The sequence below is a fragment of the Pelodiscus sinensis genome, chromosome 1, assembly GCF_049634645.1.
Source record: "Pelodiscus sinensis isolate JC-2024 chromosome 1, ASM4963464v1, whole genome shotgun sequence".
NCBI classification, from domain to species: domain Eukaryota; kingdom Metazoa; phylum Chordata; order Testudines; family Trionychidae; genus Pelodiscus; species Pelodiscus sinensis.
In genome coordinates, this window is record NC_134711.1 from 140,994,031 (window position 1) to 141,009,044 (window position 15,014).

The 15,014-nt window shown below is 47.3% G+C and overlaps 2 protein-coding genes across 11 annotated transcripts in view; one reads left to right on the plus strand and one right to left on the minus strand.

The window, feature by feature from the left end:
* The window catches only part of SPAG17 (sperm associated antigen 17), a 202,896-nt gene extending 197,616 nt beyond the window's left edge, over positions 1–5,280 (plus strand). For all 8 annotated transcript variants that reach the window (XM_075904849.1, XM_075904827.1, XM_075904833.1 and 5 more), the window contains 3 exons: positions 2,602–2,746; positions 4,003–4,131; positions 5,136–5,280. In XM_075904849.1, coding sequence (XP_075760964.1) covers positions 2,602–2,746; positions 4,003–4,131; positions 5,136–5,191 — 330 coding nt within the window. In that variant the 3' untranslated portion in view covers positions 5,192–5,280. The remainder of the gene's footprint in view (positions 1–2,601; positions 2,747–4,002; positions 4,132–5,135) is intronic.
* Positions 5,281–9,205: 3,925 nt separating this feature from the next.
* The window catches only part of WDR3 (WD repeat domain 3), a 29,226-nt gene continuing 23,417 nt past the window's right edge, over positions 9,206–15,014 (minus strand). For all 3 annotated transcript variants that reach the window (XM_075904882.1, XM_075904889.1, XM_075904879.1), the window contains exons 22-27: positions 14,855–14,947; positions 14,375–14,422; positions 12,889–12,932; positions 12,033–12,161; positions 10,892–10,985; positions 9,206–10,282 (exon numbers count right to left, since the gene is read on the minus strand). In XM_075904882.1, coding sequence (XP_075760997.1) covers positions 10,127–10,282; positions 10,892–10,985; positions 12,033–12,161; positions 12,889–12,932; positions 14,375–14,422; positions 14,855–14,947 — 564 coding nt within the window. In that variant the 3' untranslated portion in view covers positions 9,206–10,126. The remainder of the gene's footprint in view (positions 10,283–10,891; positions 10,986–12,032; positions 12,162–12,888; positions 12,933–14,374; positions 14,423–14,854; positions 14,948–15,014) is intronic.

A 15,014-nucleotide genomic window follows, 5' to 3' on the forward strand; every position in this document is an offset into this window, starting at 1 on the left:
TTTTCAAGCAACTGAAGGCTGGTCTTCAAGACTTCCAGGAAATTTCCCAGCAAACCCCTCTAGCATCACTCTGAGGGACGGGCTAGCATGGGCCAGAACTGAAAAGCCAGTGAATTTGCAGGTCTTGCAGTCCACTGGTGAAGAAATGAGAGGGTGAGAGGCATGGAGCATGTGTGTTATCTATGCTGCCTCCTTCATCTGAATGGAGCAGATTCTGTGAAATGCTCTTTGGCAAGTCTCCAATTGTTCTCCATACCTAGGGCCCTACCAAATTCAGCCCATTTTGGTCAACTTCACAGTCAGAGAATTTAAAAAATAGTAAATGTCATTAATTCAGCTTTTTAAATTTGAAATGTAATTGTGTTATAACTGGAGGGGTCTTGACCAGTGTTCCCTCTCATTGTTCATGTCCATGTGTGCAGTGCATTTTGTTATGTGCACTGCTGGTTTGGAGATGGTGTGTGCCACACCACGTTCAGATTATGGGCGCACAAAGCAAAATTCATTCTACACTTGGACGATTTGTGACAGGGTGGGGCTGAGGGATTTGGAATGTGGAAGGGGGCTCGGCCCTCAGCAACTGCCACTCTCCTGCCAGCCAGTTCGGAAGGCAGCACAGAAGATTCTGTGGCAATACTGCTCCCTCCCCCAACCTTCAGACCTCCCTGCACTTCCCTTTTGAGTCAGAATCCCCACTTTGAGAAACACTGGTCTCCCCCATGAAACCTGTATAGAAAGGGTAAAAGTACATAATATAGACTGCCTTTCATGGGAAGAGAGCAGATTTCATGGTCTGTGACTTGTTTTTCATACCCGTGACTGTGGTCGAGCCCTATCTATAGTGCAAGAATAGTCACCATGATAAATTCAAACACAAGTGGCAGCAGGCCCAGCCTGGAGAAGTGAAATAACTTGCCCAATGTGTCAGTGACAGACCTAGTACCTGAAGCGAAATCTCCTGAACTCAAGGTTCCTTCAAACCATGACTGAGCTCAAGGGACATGGAAAAAGATACCCTCCTGCTTTCCTTCTCAACAATCCTCCTTTTCCCCCTTTTCTCCTTTCCTCTCTCTGGTTCTGCCTCAGCTACAGCATGCAGCATCACCTTTTCTGCTGCTCAGTCTGAAGGCAGGGTGATAGGGGGTTAAACAAGGGGAGAGGAAAGCAATTGGGGAGGGACAAGAAAGGAAGGAAAGACTAAATGGAGGACGGAGAGGACACTTTGGGAAGAGGAGAAGGAAGAGATATTAGACACTTGAAAGACAAAAAGGCCCTTCTGTTTTTCTTTCTTCTCCTGTGGTACAGTGGTAAAGAAGAAACAACACAAGGGAGAGTGAAGGGTTTTAATGCAGTAAGGGTTAGTTACAAGAGATAATAGGGATCTTTTTGCCTTTGGTAGGCCTTGTTTTCCCATGATTTAGTTCCCGAGTATTGGCAATATTCTCCTGCTGCTTCCCCCAGCCCATTCTGAGAGGCTCCTGTTCTCTAAGGGTACATCTAGACTACATCTGTTTGTCGGAAAACGCTGTGCAAAATGCAGGGGCGGCCCTAGACTAGCTGCCAGCAAGTGGCGCCCTAGGCGAACCATGCAATCGACGCCCCCACCTCCAAACCCCTCAATGATATTGCGCCACCATTTGGCGCTCCATTTAACTAGGCGCCCTAGGCAACTGCCTAGTTTGCCTATATGGATGGGCCACCCCTGGCAAAATGCACTCCGCATTTTGCATAGCTTTTTCCAATACTTTTGTTGGAAGAGGCTTTTCTGGCATTTAGTCTGTCTAGACTGGGCCAAATGTCAGAAAAACTCCCTCTTTCGAAAGCCCCCTTCTTCCTCGTGGAATGAGGAATACAGGGGCGTCTCAAAGATCGCGTCTGCTCTTCCGCAGAAAAAATCGGAAAAGCAAATGCGTTCCCAGGACGCGGTGGGGTTTTTTCGGGATACTTTTGATATCCCGTAAAAACCCCGCATTCTAGCTGTACCCTAAAGGCATGAAGTCAGCAGGGGAGGGCGTGTGGGAGAACAGGGAGATGGAAAGGATACAGAATGGTGGCGTGAAGGGGACAGTTCCCTTCTTCGCTAAGCTTAGGATCCCACAAAAATAGAGAGCAAAAATCACTTCACGTTGCTCTATTCCATGTTGAAATGGCACAACAGAGACTAGAAAAGAGTGGCTGGCAGTCTGACGACAAACCGTCCTCACATCCCAATTACAGCTCTTCTGTTAAGCCTGCCTGCTCCTGCCTGGGGTGTAATCTCTATGCATTTCCCGACAAATAAATCCAGGTCAAGTTCTGACAGACCGAAAAGAGCAACTACTGCGTAGGTCACATACTAAACAGCCCTTCATACTAGCACTGAACTGCTGGGGGTGCCTGCATCAGAGCCAGCAGAAAGCAGTTGTCTTGCTGCAATGCGAAGGGAGATTTGTGACCCAGGAAGCACAAACAGAGATGAGTGGGAGGTGGGACAAGGAGTTTGGCAGCAGTGGGAAGGTTTTTACAATTGATGAACATAAGTTCCCCCTGTATGTGTAAGTTACACATCCAATTTTCCACTTCTCATGTTGCTATCGCTGGGTGGCGCTGTGTCATTTCCAGGTGGCAGCAGGATTGCAGGCTGAACTGGAGATCGAGATTTATGCCATGGCAATTGGAGTGGAAGGATCCGAGGGTTCTGGAGAAATTTCCCACCGTATTGAAATTTTAACAGAGAGAGAGACTCTCTTCCTGCCTGTGGAAGCAAATATCCTTTTGCTGCCTTTCAGCATAGTCAGTTTGAGTAGCCTCTGGCCTGGAGACCATCAACAGCTGTTTTCAGGCCTGTTTTCTGGGGCACCCAGCTGAGATGACTGGATTGCATGTGATGGCAGTTGCACAGGAAGGGAAGCACAGACACACGCAGGAGAGGAATGAGACCATGGAGGCAGCCTGACCATGTGGCTTGTGGGGATTGACTGAAAAAAGGGATAGGAGGGCTGTGGGGGGGGGGAGGGGACTCAAATTCCTTCTTAAATGTTTAGATGGTATTTAAGGAGCTAGGCCCCACTGGCTGGACACAAAGCATACACGGAGGGACCCATCCATACCGCAGCAGCCCCACAGGGTGCGTCTGTGCCTTCACAGAATTGTAGGCAGGCCTATAAACACATAAGCCATTAATTGACCCTCTTTTCTTGGTTACATTTTGTTGCTTGGTGGGTTTTTTCTTTTCTTCTGGCTGTTCAATTGGGGTTATAAGTGTGGTGAAAGGGAAGAGCACCTTTAAGAAGCATCCTCCCCTTCATCTCAAGCCTCTGAAATGTGTTCACACTGAACGGGTTGCTTTAAGAGGGGAGAGTATTTGGGCAGGAGGGCATTGTTTGAACATTTACTGCTGGTTAAAGGTGAGGGATTGGCAGGGCTGATTCAGAACCCCTGGGAAACTAAAGCATCAGTGCAAGGAAGAACAATGCAGGGCTATGCACCTCACAACCCTGAATGGGAGAGACCCCCCCCTCCCTTTACAGGTCAGAGAAGGGATGGCAGCTCTGGGGGGCAATTACTGGCAGGTAGAGTGGTGCTACCTGTATTGTGGACCCCTGTCCAGTGGCAGCTAGCCTGAGATCAGCCACTGCTAATTGACACTGTACAATGCGCTTTGCTGGCCAATCAAATCAGTTATGGACCTGAGCTGGACAAGGAGTGGTGACGGAGCAGAGAAAGCTTCCTTATTCCAGTCCCAGGCACCTGCTCATGACTTGTTTTCCCCCTCACCCAATCCCAGTGAACATTTGCTTTCCCCACTACCAACATTTTCTCTTTGCTCCAACACTTCCCCCTCCTCCCTTTAGTGTTTTCAGCAGCCATTTAAAGGGCTCCTGCAGTAGAGGCCCTTCTGAAGTGCCAGGCCCTGGGGTAACTGCCCTCTTCCCAAAGGTCAGGCCTGCAAGGCCTCTACCCCTCCCCCAGGTTGGTTTATTTTAAAAACATGTAAGTGTATACTCTTAACAAGTAGCTCACCAGTGCTAACAGGCAACATCTATGAATGCAGACCATTGGGCTACCCGCAGGGAGGAAAAGCAGCCATGGTCCAGCTGGTTTCTACGAGTCCTGGCCCCAGGTTCAGGATTATCCTACCCCACAAACTTGGTAAATGCAGCAGACTTACTGCAATTTCTAGCTGAGCATCCTCTGGGCTATTCATCTGCTTCAGGACCAAGCCCTGCACCACCAACAGCAGGAGCCAGACACAGCTGAGTGCTGGTGTATTAAAGGGAAGCAAGTGGCTGATGGCAATGAAAGGATTTGATGGCTGGAGATGAACAGGTTTTCCCCGTTACTCAGTCCAAAAGGAGTCACTCCCAGCAGAGGTTCCCAGCTACCTGCATACTGTCTCCACATAAACCCCTCAGCTTCTAGTATCTCCTCTCCTACTCACTTCCCCATTGTTGCACCCCCACAACCATTAGGTGGCTCTCAGCGGATACAGGAAGTAGCAGCTTTTTAGGGGCAAATGGTCTTTTGGGGGGTTCTGAGTTTCTCCAGTCACTAGATTTCTGCCTCTTGTTGCAGACCAGTCCACAAAATTTGGCAATGGATCATTTGCAGTGTTCAGCAATTAGTCTTACAGCCAAACACTTCTGTGTTTCACTGTGCCCAAGATATAGTCACACTATTTCCTTTCTGATAGACTATTTGATCTGAGGAAGTGGGTCTGGCCCACGAAAGCTCATCATCTAATAAACCATCTTGTTAGTCTTTAAAGTGCTACATTGTCCTGCATTTTATTTCCTTTCTGAATGCCAAAAATATTGCTCAATTGTTCTCCAACGTGTGGCACGTGCACACTGCCGTACCTGATAAGCTGTGTAGTCACAAATAGTGTAGCCATTCTAAATTTATACTCTTCGCTTTTATGCCAGGCCAACATTCATTGGTTTTAAAGTTCTTTGGGAAGTTCTCTTGCAGGACAGTCCCTCTGCATGCCACTGTTTCCTTCCAATAGCCAAAACACAGCCCAGCCATACAGCTGGCTGGAGCAGCTGCACAGCTTGTAGCACAATTTGCAAGATGTCTGGAGAGAGTTTCTATAGCAATGGCAGACTTTTTGTTTCTCGTGATTCTTGTTAGTTTTCTTTGTTCTTTCATTACAGATCAGTCCAGGAGGGGTAACATCGAAACCAGCAGCACTGAAAGACCTGGATTTTAGTCCAACATTACTATATAAATATTATCCCAGTAAATGTAATGCCCAAATCAAATCACACCTACTTATTAAAGTTTTGTTTCCTTTCACCAGCCTCAGTCTAGGCTCATTTGTCTCATGCCTCTAACTTAAATGTCTGGCTCCATCACTAATTGACTTTCTCATACTGCTTACGGAGGCATGGCAAATTAATGAAAAGGTCAGACTACTGAAACAGAGTGATCTGCAGCACTTGTAAGCTGAATGCAAGCGAATACGCACTTTAAGGCTACTCAAACGTGTAATCTAGAAACAAAGAACATAGGCCTAGGACGCAAGGGCTCCAATTTTGGACAGGCAGCCCAGAGGGAAGTGAAATAATTAGCTGAACATGTTCCCAAAGAAATGCTGTGGCTGAAGTGAGTAATGCTGTCCTTGGATGCATGAGCAATGGACTCTAGTAAGAGAAGAAAGGTTACTTTACCTCCATATTTGGCACTGCTGCAGTTGCTGCTAGAATACTGTTATACCAGAATTGGACACAATTCAGGAAGGAGCTTGATAGTTTGGAGAGACTATCAAGAATGATTAAAAGATTAGAAAATGTGCTTTAAAAGGAGAGTCAAGAAGCTCAAAGAGGTTACATGATGACTTGATTACAATCTAAATATCTACAAAGGAAACAAACAGTTGATAATCATAGAAATGTAGGACTGGAAAAGACCTCAAGAGGTCATCTAGTCCAGTCCCCTCCACTGAGGCAGGACTAAGTATTATCTAGAGACCATCCCGGTCAGGTGTTTCTCTAATCCATTCTTAAATCTCTAAAACAAGAGATTTCATAGCCTCCTTGGGGTCATTTCTTCCAGAGCTTAACCACCCTGACAGGAAGTTTTTCCTACCATCTAGTCTAGATCTCCCTTGCTGTGATTTAAGTTCATTACTTCTTGCCCTGTCCTCAGCAGTTAAGAACCCTTTCCATCATCCTCTTTATAACTTTTCATGTACTTGAAGACTGTTACCTTTCCCCTCATTTTTCTCTTGTTTAGATTAAATACCTCCCCCCCCCCCTTTCTTCTCAAAGGTCATGTTTTTAGATCTTTAACCATTTTTCCTGCTCTCCTCTAGACTTCTTCCCATTTACCCACATCTTTCCCAACATCTGGTGCCCAGAATTGAACAATACACCAGTTAAGGCCTTATCAGTGTAGAGTGGAAGAATTACTTCTCCCGCATACAACAATACTAATGAGGTGCGCCTAGACTGGCAAGATTTTGCACAAAAGCAGCTGCTTTTGCGCAAAATCTTGCCAGCTGTCTACACTGGCCGCGAGAATTTGCACAAGAACACTGATGATCTAATGTAAGATTGTCAGTGTTCTTGCGCAAGAACTGACACTCCCGCTCGGGAAAAAGCCCTCTTGTGCAAATGTTCTTGCTCAAGAGGGCCAGTGTAAACAGGGACAGGAATTTTTTGTGTAAGAAAGCCCCAATGGCGAAAATAGCCACCAGAGCTTTCTTGCGCAAAAGAAAAACCGCATCTATACTGGGCACAGATGCTTTTGCGCAAAGGCACTTGCCAATCAAGACGCTCTTTTGCGGAAATACTTTTAACAAAAAAACTTTTCCGTTAAAAGTATTTCTGCAAAATCATGCCACTCTAGACGCAGCAATGATGTTTGCTTTTTTTGCAACAATATTACATTGATGACCCCTTTAGTTTTTGATCCACTATAAACCCCAGATTCTTTTCTGCTGTATTCCTTCCTAGGCAGCCATTTCCTGTCTTGTATTTCACCAATTTGATTATTCCTACCTAAGAGTAATATTTTTCACCAGTTCTTACTGAATTTCATCCTATTTATTTCAAACTATTTCTCCAGTTTGTCATTTTGAATTTTAATCTTGTCCTTTAAAAGCATTTGCAACCTCTCAGCTTGGAATCATTCACAAACATTTTGGCTACGTCTACACTGCAGGCTTCTTGAGCTAGAACTGTTTTGTGCAAGAGTGAGTCCACACTGCCATGTGTTTTTGCACAAGAGCATCCATGGCAGCGTGGATGCTCTCTTGCGCAAGAAAGTTCTAATGGCCATTTTAGCCATCGAGGTTTCTTGCGCAAGAAATCCCTGTTGCCCGTCCACATTGCCTTCTTGCGCAAGAGCTCTTGCACAAGAGGACTTCTTCCTCGTGGGGAGAGGAATAACTCTTGCACAAGAACATGCGTGCAGTGTAGATGCTCCGCAAGTTTTTGCGCTTCTTGCGCAAAAAGCATGCAGTATAAGACTTAGCCTTTAACTGTACTTTCTAGGCCTTATCCAGATCTTACAAAGATACTGAACAGAACCAGACCTGAGACAGATTTCTGGCAGGACCCTACTCAATAGGGTCCTGGCCTCTGTTTGTCAGAGGCTGGAGAGGGATGGCAGGAGACAAATCGCTTGATCATTGTCTTCGGTCCACCCTCTCTGGGGCACCTGGTGCTGTCGGCAGACAGGATACTGGGCTAGATGGACCTTTGGTCTGACCCAGTACGGCCGTTCTTATGTTATGTTCTTATGTAATATGCCAATCCAGCTTGATTGTTGTGAATCACCGTAAGTATTCTAGGAGTGTACTTTTCCAACGAGTTCTGCACTCATCTTATAAGTAGGTTCATCTAGGCCAGTGTTTCTCAACCAGTGGTACCAGTACCCTTAGGGGTACTCAAGAGAAGTCGGGGGGTATGTCAACACAACTGAAATTTGGAGAAAACTGAATTTTTGTTTTAAGTTTTACAGCACTTTATTTTTGTACTTTATACCCAAAAATTTCATCACCTGCCCAGCTACAATTAAGTTGTTGAAACAAATGTGTTGCAATGGTAGAAAAAAAATTGTGTGTGTCTGAAAACTGTAGGTACTGGGGGTACTTAGATTTTTTTTAAAGAGGTACTTTTAAAAAAAAAAGGTTGAGAAACACTGATCTAGGCTATATTTTCCCCGTTTGTTTATGAGGACATGTCTTAGACACAATCAAAAGCTTGACTAAAATCAAGATACAACAGACTACTCTCTCACAAATATATGTGATCCAATGACTAAGTTGAAGATAGACAAATTCAGACTAGAAATAAGGCATACATTTTTAACAATTAGAGTAATTAACCATTGGAACAATTTAACCCATGGCAGAGTCCTCATTGCTGTCAATTTTTAAACCAAGCTTGTTTTTGTTTTTTTAAAGATATGCTCTAGTTCACAAGAAATTCTGATGAGGAAGTCCTTTGACCTGTATTATAAAGATCAGACTAAATGCCCACAACCATCCTGTGATGGATAAGAGGAGTGCTGGCCAGCACATGGTGAATAAAGGGTTAAACTTAGGTAGCTGGGGGGTGCTGGCAGGGAGCTAGAACCACCAATGGGGGTTACAGTGCTGAAATTTGAATTAAGGGTATACCTGCCTGCCATTTCTCTTCTGTGAGAGTTAGTCCAGGAGCTGGAGAAGCAGGAAGTTTTGAATCCAGGCAGGACTACCACGCCTCCAAGGAATACTGGGCATGGAAATGGTAGACCTTGAAGTGGATGGTGAGTAGTAGGGGGAAAATATATATTTAGTTGTGACAGGGTTATTTTCTTTGTTTTGTTGTTTGGTTAACTTCTCTTGTGTTTTTTAACGGCTCTGCAAATTCAGCCTGGGATCTAACATTCACGCTGGCTATGCCTGTCAGAGAGAACCTACCAGTAGTAAGTTCTGCAAGCCAAATGCTGCTCTCACATGCACTGGAGTAACCTTGTTGCCTTCAGTAGCGTGGGTCAGGTGTAACCGAACATCATGTAGAGACAGCAACCCTAATATGGGGCTTCGCAATTGGAACTCCTTAATAATCCAGTTAAGTCCGAAGGGAGCCAGCTCTGGGCCCCAGTGCAGTGTTAGTTCTACAAGCCTGAAAGCAGCATAGCTTTTTTCACCAGAGTACCCACACTGCTGTACAGCTCAGTGTCACTGGGGCCCCCTGCTGGCACATGGAAAGGATACCTCATACTCCAGCCATCCTGACAGCAGTAGCCACAAATTCATCACTTCAGTTTATTTCAGCAACGATTTATCCAGGAAATAACAAATACAAAAATCAGAGGAGGGATAGCTGGGTTAGTCTAAAATGCTATCAATTCTGAGCAATGTAAATTCTGAATGAATAACAAACTAATGTGGCCGGGATTATCTGGGACACAGTGTGCTCTCCACACGCTGAACCTGACCACTTTGCAAGGCCTCTACTCCAATCCTGTCCTCCAAAAAGAGGCCTACCCGAGTTGATAGCTGGAACCAAGGAAGTTATAAGGGCAGAAAACACTTTGGCTGACAGAGATGCTCTGATAGTAAGTCATTAATATTTGTCTGTAACACTTCAAAGGGGCAGGGTTTGTATCACCCCAAGAGGGGCAGGTAGTTGCCTGCCAGTTACCAGCACTGCTTGGAGAAATTTCTTTGCTTGCAAGCCCATGGGAATGCAGTCTGACCACACAGTCTGTGTCCCCATAAGCCACTCCCTGTTGAGAGAGCACAGCATGGGTCTAGGAGCAGTCTGAAATTTACACTCAGTTAAAACACTGAGAGCAAGTCACCTCTCTGTAGAAGGAGGAATCAAGCCATTCGTCATGGCTGCTGGTCTAAGGGACAGGGCTGCAGCTTTGAGGCTGGTCTCAGACTCAAATGTAAATGTACACAGCAGAGCACAGGAAGTTCAGGCTATGCCAAGGAACAGGACTCACTCCACGCCAGTTTGTAATGTGCCCTGGAAGGATTAACACACCCTCTGTGTACGTAAGAGTGAGCAGACCTGCTCTGGAGTCCACCTCTGTAACTACTAGCCCACGAACAGACTCTCAGGGCCTACGAGCTCTCCGAGAGGCTCCCTGCACATGTGGAGGCTGCAGGAACCCTGCGCCCTGCCTGCATTATGGCCAGCAAAAGCTAAACCATCGTGAGCACCAGCTTCTCTCTTTTCTTCCTCTTCCTCCTCTTCTCCTCAAAACGGTCAGTGGCATCAGCAAAGAAAGTCACCTCATCCTTGGCCTCTATCTCTCTCTTCAGGAACTGCAGCCCAGCCATGTTAAAGCCCAGCACATTCTGCAAAGACAGACAGTTGATGTATTTCTGGATATTCCTCTGCCTGACTAGCAGCCAGGGGTCAGCAGCCCGGCTGCTCCAAATAGGCACTATCCCCTTCATCAGCTCGGGGCAAGATGCAGCCCCAAGGTTTTGTGCAGTACAGCCTGCAGACAGCTTCATCCACACAGATGAGCACAGGGAGCACTGCATTCTGGGAACTAGAGTCTCTGTCCAGACGGGAGCTACAGTTCACTCCATTTTCTGAAAAATGAGGCTGCTGGCATTTAGCTGACTCAACAGCTGGGACATTTTCCCCTCCCCCTAACCCCAGGCTACTTGTGAATTACATCAGCCCATGGCAAAGGTGAAGCTGGTTTCCCTTTCATAAGAGGGCTTCTTTGAGCATCCTGTGTACAAAATGCTTCCTACTGGAGAGCAAAAGTCTGAAGAAACCACGCAGCCAACAGGAGATGGAGCCAGTGTGTGTTACACAAACACGACAAAGGGCCGGGCTGTTGGGAGGCTGGGAAGAGCCAGATGAGGGCACTGGACTTGCATTCTCTTTGCAGCAAGGACGATGCATTCTCTAACAGCACTTTCGCTCCACCAGTCACGGCAGATACTCACCCTGACCTCGCTGACTTTGGAGATGGTGGTTTTCTTCAGATTCTCTATCACTGTCACGAGCAGCTGATTGCTTGTGATGCGCCCAAAGTGTATCCTGGAGAACAAGCCAGGCAGAGCGACCATTAGATGCAGCGTCCCTTGCAGAGTGCCATTCCGACAGGCCCAGGGACTTGGACAGGCCACTATAAATTAGGGGCTTTCCTTAGCTGTGTTTTGCACGGTGCAGATCCCATTGTGTTGGGCACAAGCGACAGAGCAGAGCGCAAACACATGAGAAATGCTACACTAGAGTTGGCCTGGAAAAGAAACTGGGCTAGTTCATAGTTTCTTTTTACAGCACAGCTCAAGGCCTAGGTGACTGCTCTGGGTGAGCGGGATGTGAGTTGTGTCCTTCTCATTCCCAGCTTCATCAGCACCTCAGAGCAATGCAACCTCAAACCCACACACAACAGCTGGCAGCCCCGTTTGGGCAGTGCAGCCCAACCCGTGCTCCCTGTCGTGAGCCAGCACGTCCTGCCAACAGCTCCTTCACCCACACTGGGAACCATGTATCGCCTTGTCTGCCTCACAGTCAATAATGGGCTCTTTCTGCAAACTACAGAGGACACAAGACCAACTGCCGGCAAGGAGCAGAAGAGAAAGCTCAAGCACATTCTCCACAGGCCTAAGACAGACGTACTTTGTCCTGCAGCGCCTCATGGTGTCACCTCCCCTTGCCCCACTTGTCCGTTCCCAGCAGGAGGAGCCCAGGCAAAGCAATGCAGCCCCAGCCACTCAAGGAGAAGGGACGGACATTCAGCTAAGCCGAGCTGGGGGAAGTGCTGGCTCCTAGCCCAGATCAAAGGATCCTCACTGGTTACAGATGAGGTATGGAGCAGGGGCAGGCTGCCTACACACTGCTCTGCTGTCATCCCTCCAACCAGGAGCCACGAGGGCACTTCAAGAGCACGCAGCCGAGGGCCTCTCTGCAGAGCCTGTCTTCTAGCACTGCTTGCTACAAGGGCTCATCCACTGGGAACTGCATCAAGATCCCCCTGCCTCCCTCCGTTTCATACGGGCCCTCAGCCAGGCTGCCAACACTGGTAACTCTTGAATTCCAGACAGTGAGGCAGGAGAGGCTGAAGCAACCCTCCCAACTCACCTGAGCAGGAAGAGGAGAGCGCGGCAAAGGAGCTCCACCTCCGAGCCCAGCTGGATGTGCTCATTAAAGAGCACAAGCAGGTCAGGCACATACGAGAAGGGCAGCACCAGCAGAGACTCCTCCAACTCACTGAGGAGAGAGTACAGAGACGGGGATGATTGACAGCAGCCACGGACAGACCACACTGCACCAACAGCCTCTGCCCTGCTACAGAACGGAGGGAAATCCCTCCACAAGGAAAGGGTCTGGCCCCAAACCTATGATGAGCAGAGGCCGCTGTTATGTTTAGAAGGTTGTTAATCAGCCCCCGGCAGGGTCCCCAGCCAGGACATGACATGCCGTGCACAGCTGTTCCGCCCCCGGCGCCGCACAACCTGGCAGCTCCCCTTGCTGAGGAAGGAGACTGGGAAAAGTGAAGAGAGCCAGGACCATTTGGATGGAGCAGTCTCCCAGGGCAGGGAGCAGGCAGACACCATTTGGGCGGGAGACTGACAATCCTTCACCATAAGAAAGATGCTAGACAGCTCAGCCGATTTGGAACATTCCATTAGCTCCCTTCCATTCCACGGAGTAAGAGAACCCCTGGCCTACGGCAGGGACAAGGATTGGCCAGTTCTCACCATGGAGAGAATGGTTTTTATTCCCCGCTTGCAAACGCTCTGCAGCCCTAAAGAGATGGTTCTGGTATCAGAATTACCCATAACATGCATTCAATGACTTCAGGGCTACCAGTGACAGTCTCACCAGTCATTCTTCTATTTCCCATCCCCAATAGTAGTGGCCCACCCGAGATTCTAACCAGCCATAGCCTCAGCAGCCAGCTTCATTGCTTAGCAAGAAGCCTCTTGGGACTCACCTTGACTTGACTTTCTTGAAAACTTCTAGCACATACGCTGAGGGCTGAAACAAAAGGAAACCGTATCAGTTTGGCACATCAGGAAGTGTCCCAAAGAGAGCACTAGAACAGTGGCTTTCAAGCATTTTAGGCTGTGTGCCCCTTTCCAAATTATGTAGTCTACCACGTACCCCCTTCTGAGACAGTCATACAATACCTAAGAGTTGGCAAGCTAATCACACTACATGTCCGCTATTATAGGACTTTCCTTGCATACCACTGATGAGAGCTTATGTACCGTTGCAGCTTTGAAAACCAACGATACTAGAGAAAATAGATCTCAAAGCACAGTTACAAAAACATGGGAATGTCATTGCAAGAGTTGCTAAATACAATCAAAATGAACAGAGAAACAGAAAGCCACTGCTTCTCCCATCCACTCGCAGTTTGGAACAGGAGGTGAGTGAAAGAAAGTGCTTTCAGAAAACTCTGGTACTGTGAGATGTGAGAGATAATTTAGCAGGTTGAACATAAAGTGTTTATTTTATACAAATTCTGTAATTGAGTGGAATGAGCTTGGTGCCATATGGATAAATGTTATTTACCCGTACGCTGATAAATTATATAAAATACTCTAAAAAAACTAGTGACCTGAAGTGTTACCAGTCCCAGCTCCTCTCATTCACCTGCTGAACAGCACTTCCTAGGTCACAAATTGTGCTGCAGAATAAGCTTCCTACTGGGAAGTGGCAGGAATAAAAAGGCAGCTCAATCTGAGAGAGTCAAACACCATTCACTGTACGGAGAGAATGGAGGATGACAAGGATTTCTAAAGGGCGCCTAATTAGTGTGTATGTATAGACATGATAGACTTGTTTGCTACAGAAAGAACAAACTAGGGGCATTTACTGGCCTACAAACGTACGTAAACTCAGAATGTTTCATTTCTGTGTAATATTACACACACACTTACTTTCTAGCATCTAGAAGTGAAAATTGTTCTAAGCTGCTATAACCCACTGGGTTACATCAGCACATCAAATCCCAGAACATTTTACATCTGTAGAATTTCAATCAAAAAATCCTGAAGCCTAAACAAAAGCCAGAATTTGAGTAACGATCCTTCCAAAATGAGACTGTCCAAGGCAGAGCTCTGCCTTTCACTCAGGGCCACCCCACCCTCCAAGAGCAGAAATGCTGCTGTAGGAATTGGAACTTCCACGGGCTCCCAAAGGAAAACTGGCTTCCAGCTACTGCTGTCAGGACCACAGCAACGCAGCAGACAGGTCTTCAGCAGAGAGCAGATACAGCCCCTGCCAAACCCATAGAGCGTTTCTGGGCTTGATCTGCCCTGGCAAGTGCTCAGAGCCAAATGTCTGGGCCCAGACTCAAGCCTTCTGAGTGCAACATGTTTTTGCTGCTTGAACTAATGAGTGAATGGACACCCCACGACCCAGACCTCCAAGAGCAGACCATTCACAGCCCATGAACTGGCCAGCTCACTTACTGAAATGTTTCCATAGGCCCGTAGGATGGGATTGACTGGAAGGGGAACCTGGAGAAGGAGAAGAGGTCAGAATAAGGCAGGTACATCTGCACCCAGCCTCCAATAAGAGCCATGCACCCCAGACCTTCACATGGAACACTCCTGGCTTCCCCCACACAGAGAGGCAGTTTCAGTAGCCAGAGCAGCGTAATTGTCAGCACACTTAGATCTACACATCTCCGTTCTCTCCCACCCAGGCAGCCAGCTGCCTCCCATGTAACTAGCAATAACTGGATGAAAGTAAGAATGGACAGCTCGGCTCGATGATAAGAGAAACCTCCTGGCAGAGATTTCCGTAAGGAAGGGAAGCGCTCTCCCCCAGATAGAGGCAGAAGGCCCAGTGTGCTGAAAAACCCAAACAGAAAACACACTGCTCACTATGCGCCAGGGAATGAGGCAGCGCTTTTCACGCTTCACCACGTCCAGGCCAGGTCTCCTCACCTCTTTCCCAGCAGCTTTACATATGGCCTGGTGCTCCTTTAATTTTGCAGTTTCTTCTCTGTACAGCTCGACAGCTTCCATGATCCGCTCAGCCTGCAGAGCACAAAAGCAGCAGTCGCATCAGGCACTGAAGGAAACAGTCTGAAAGCCGCAGACAAAG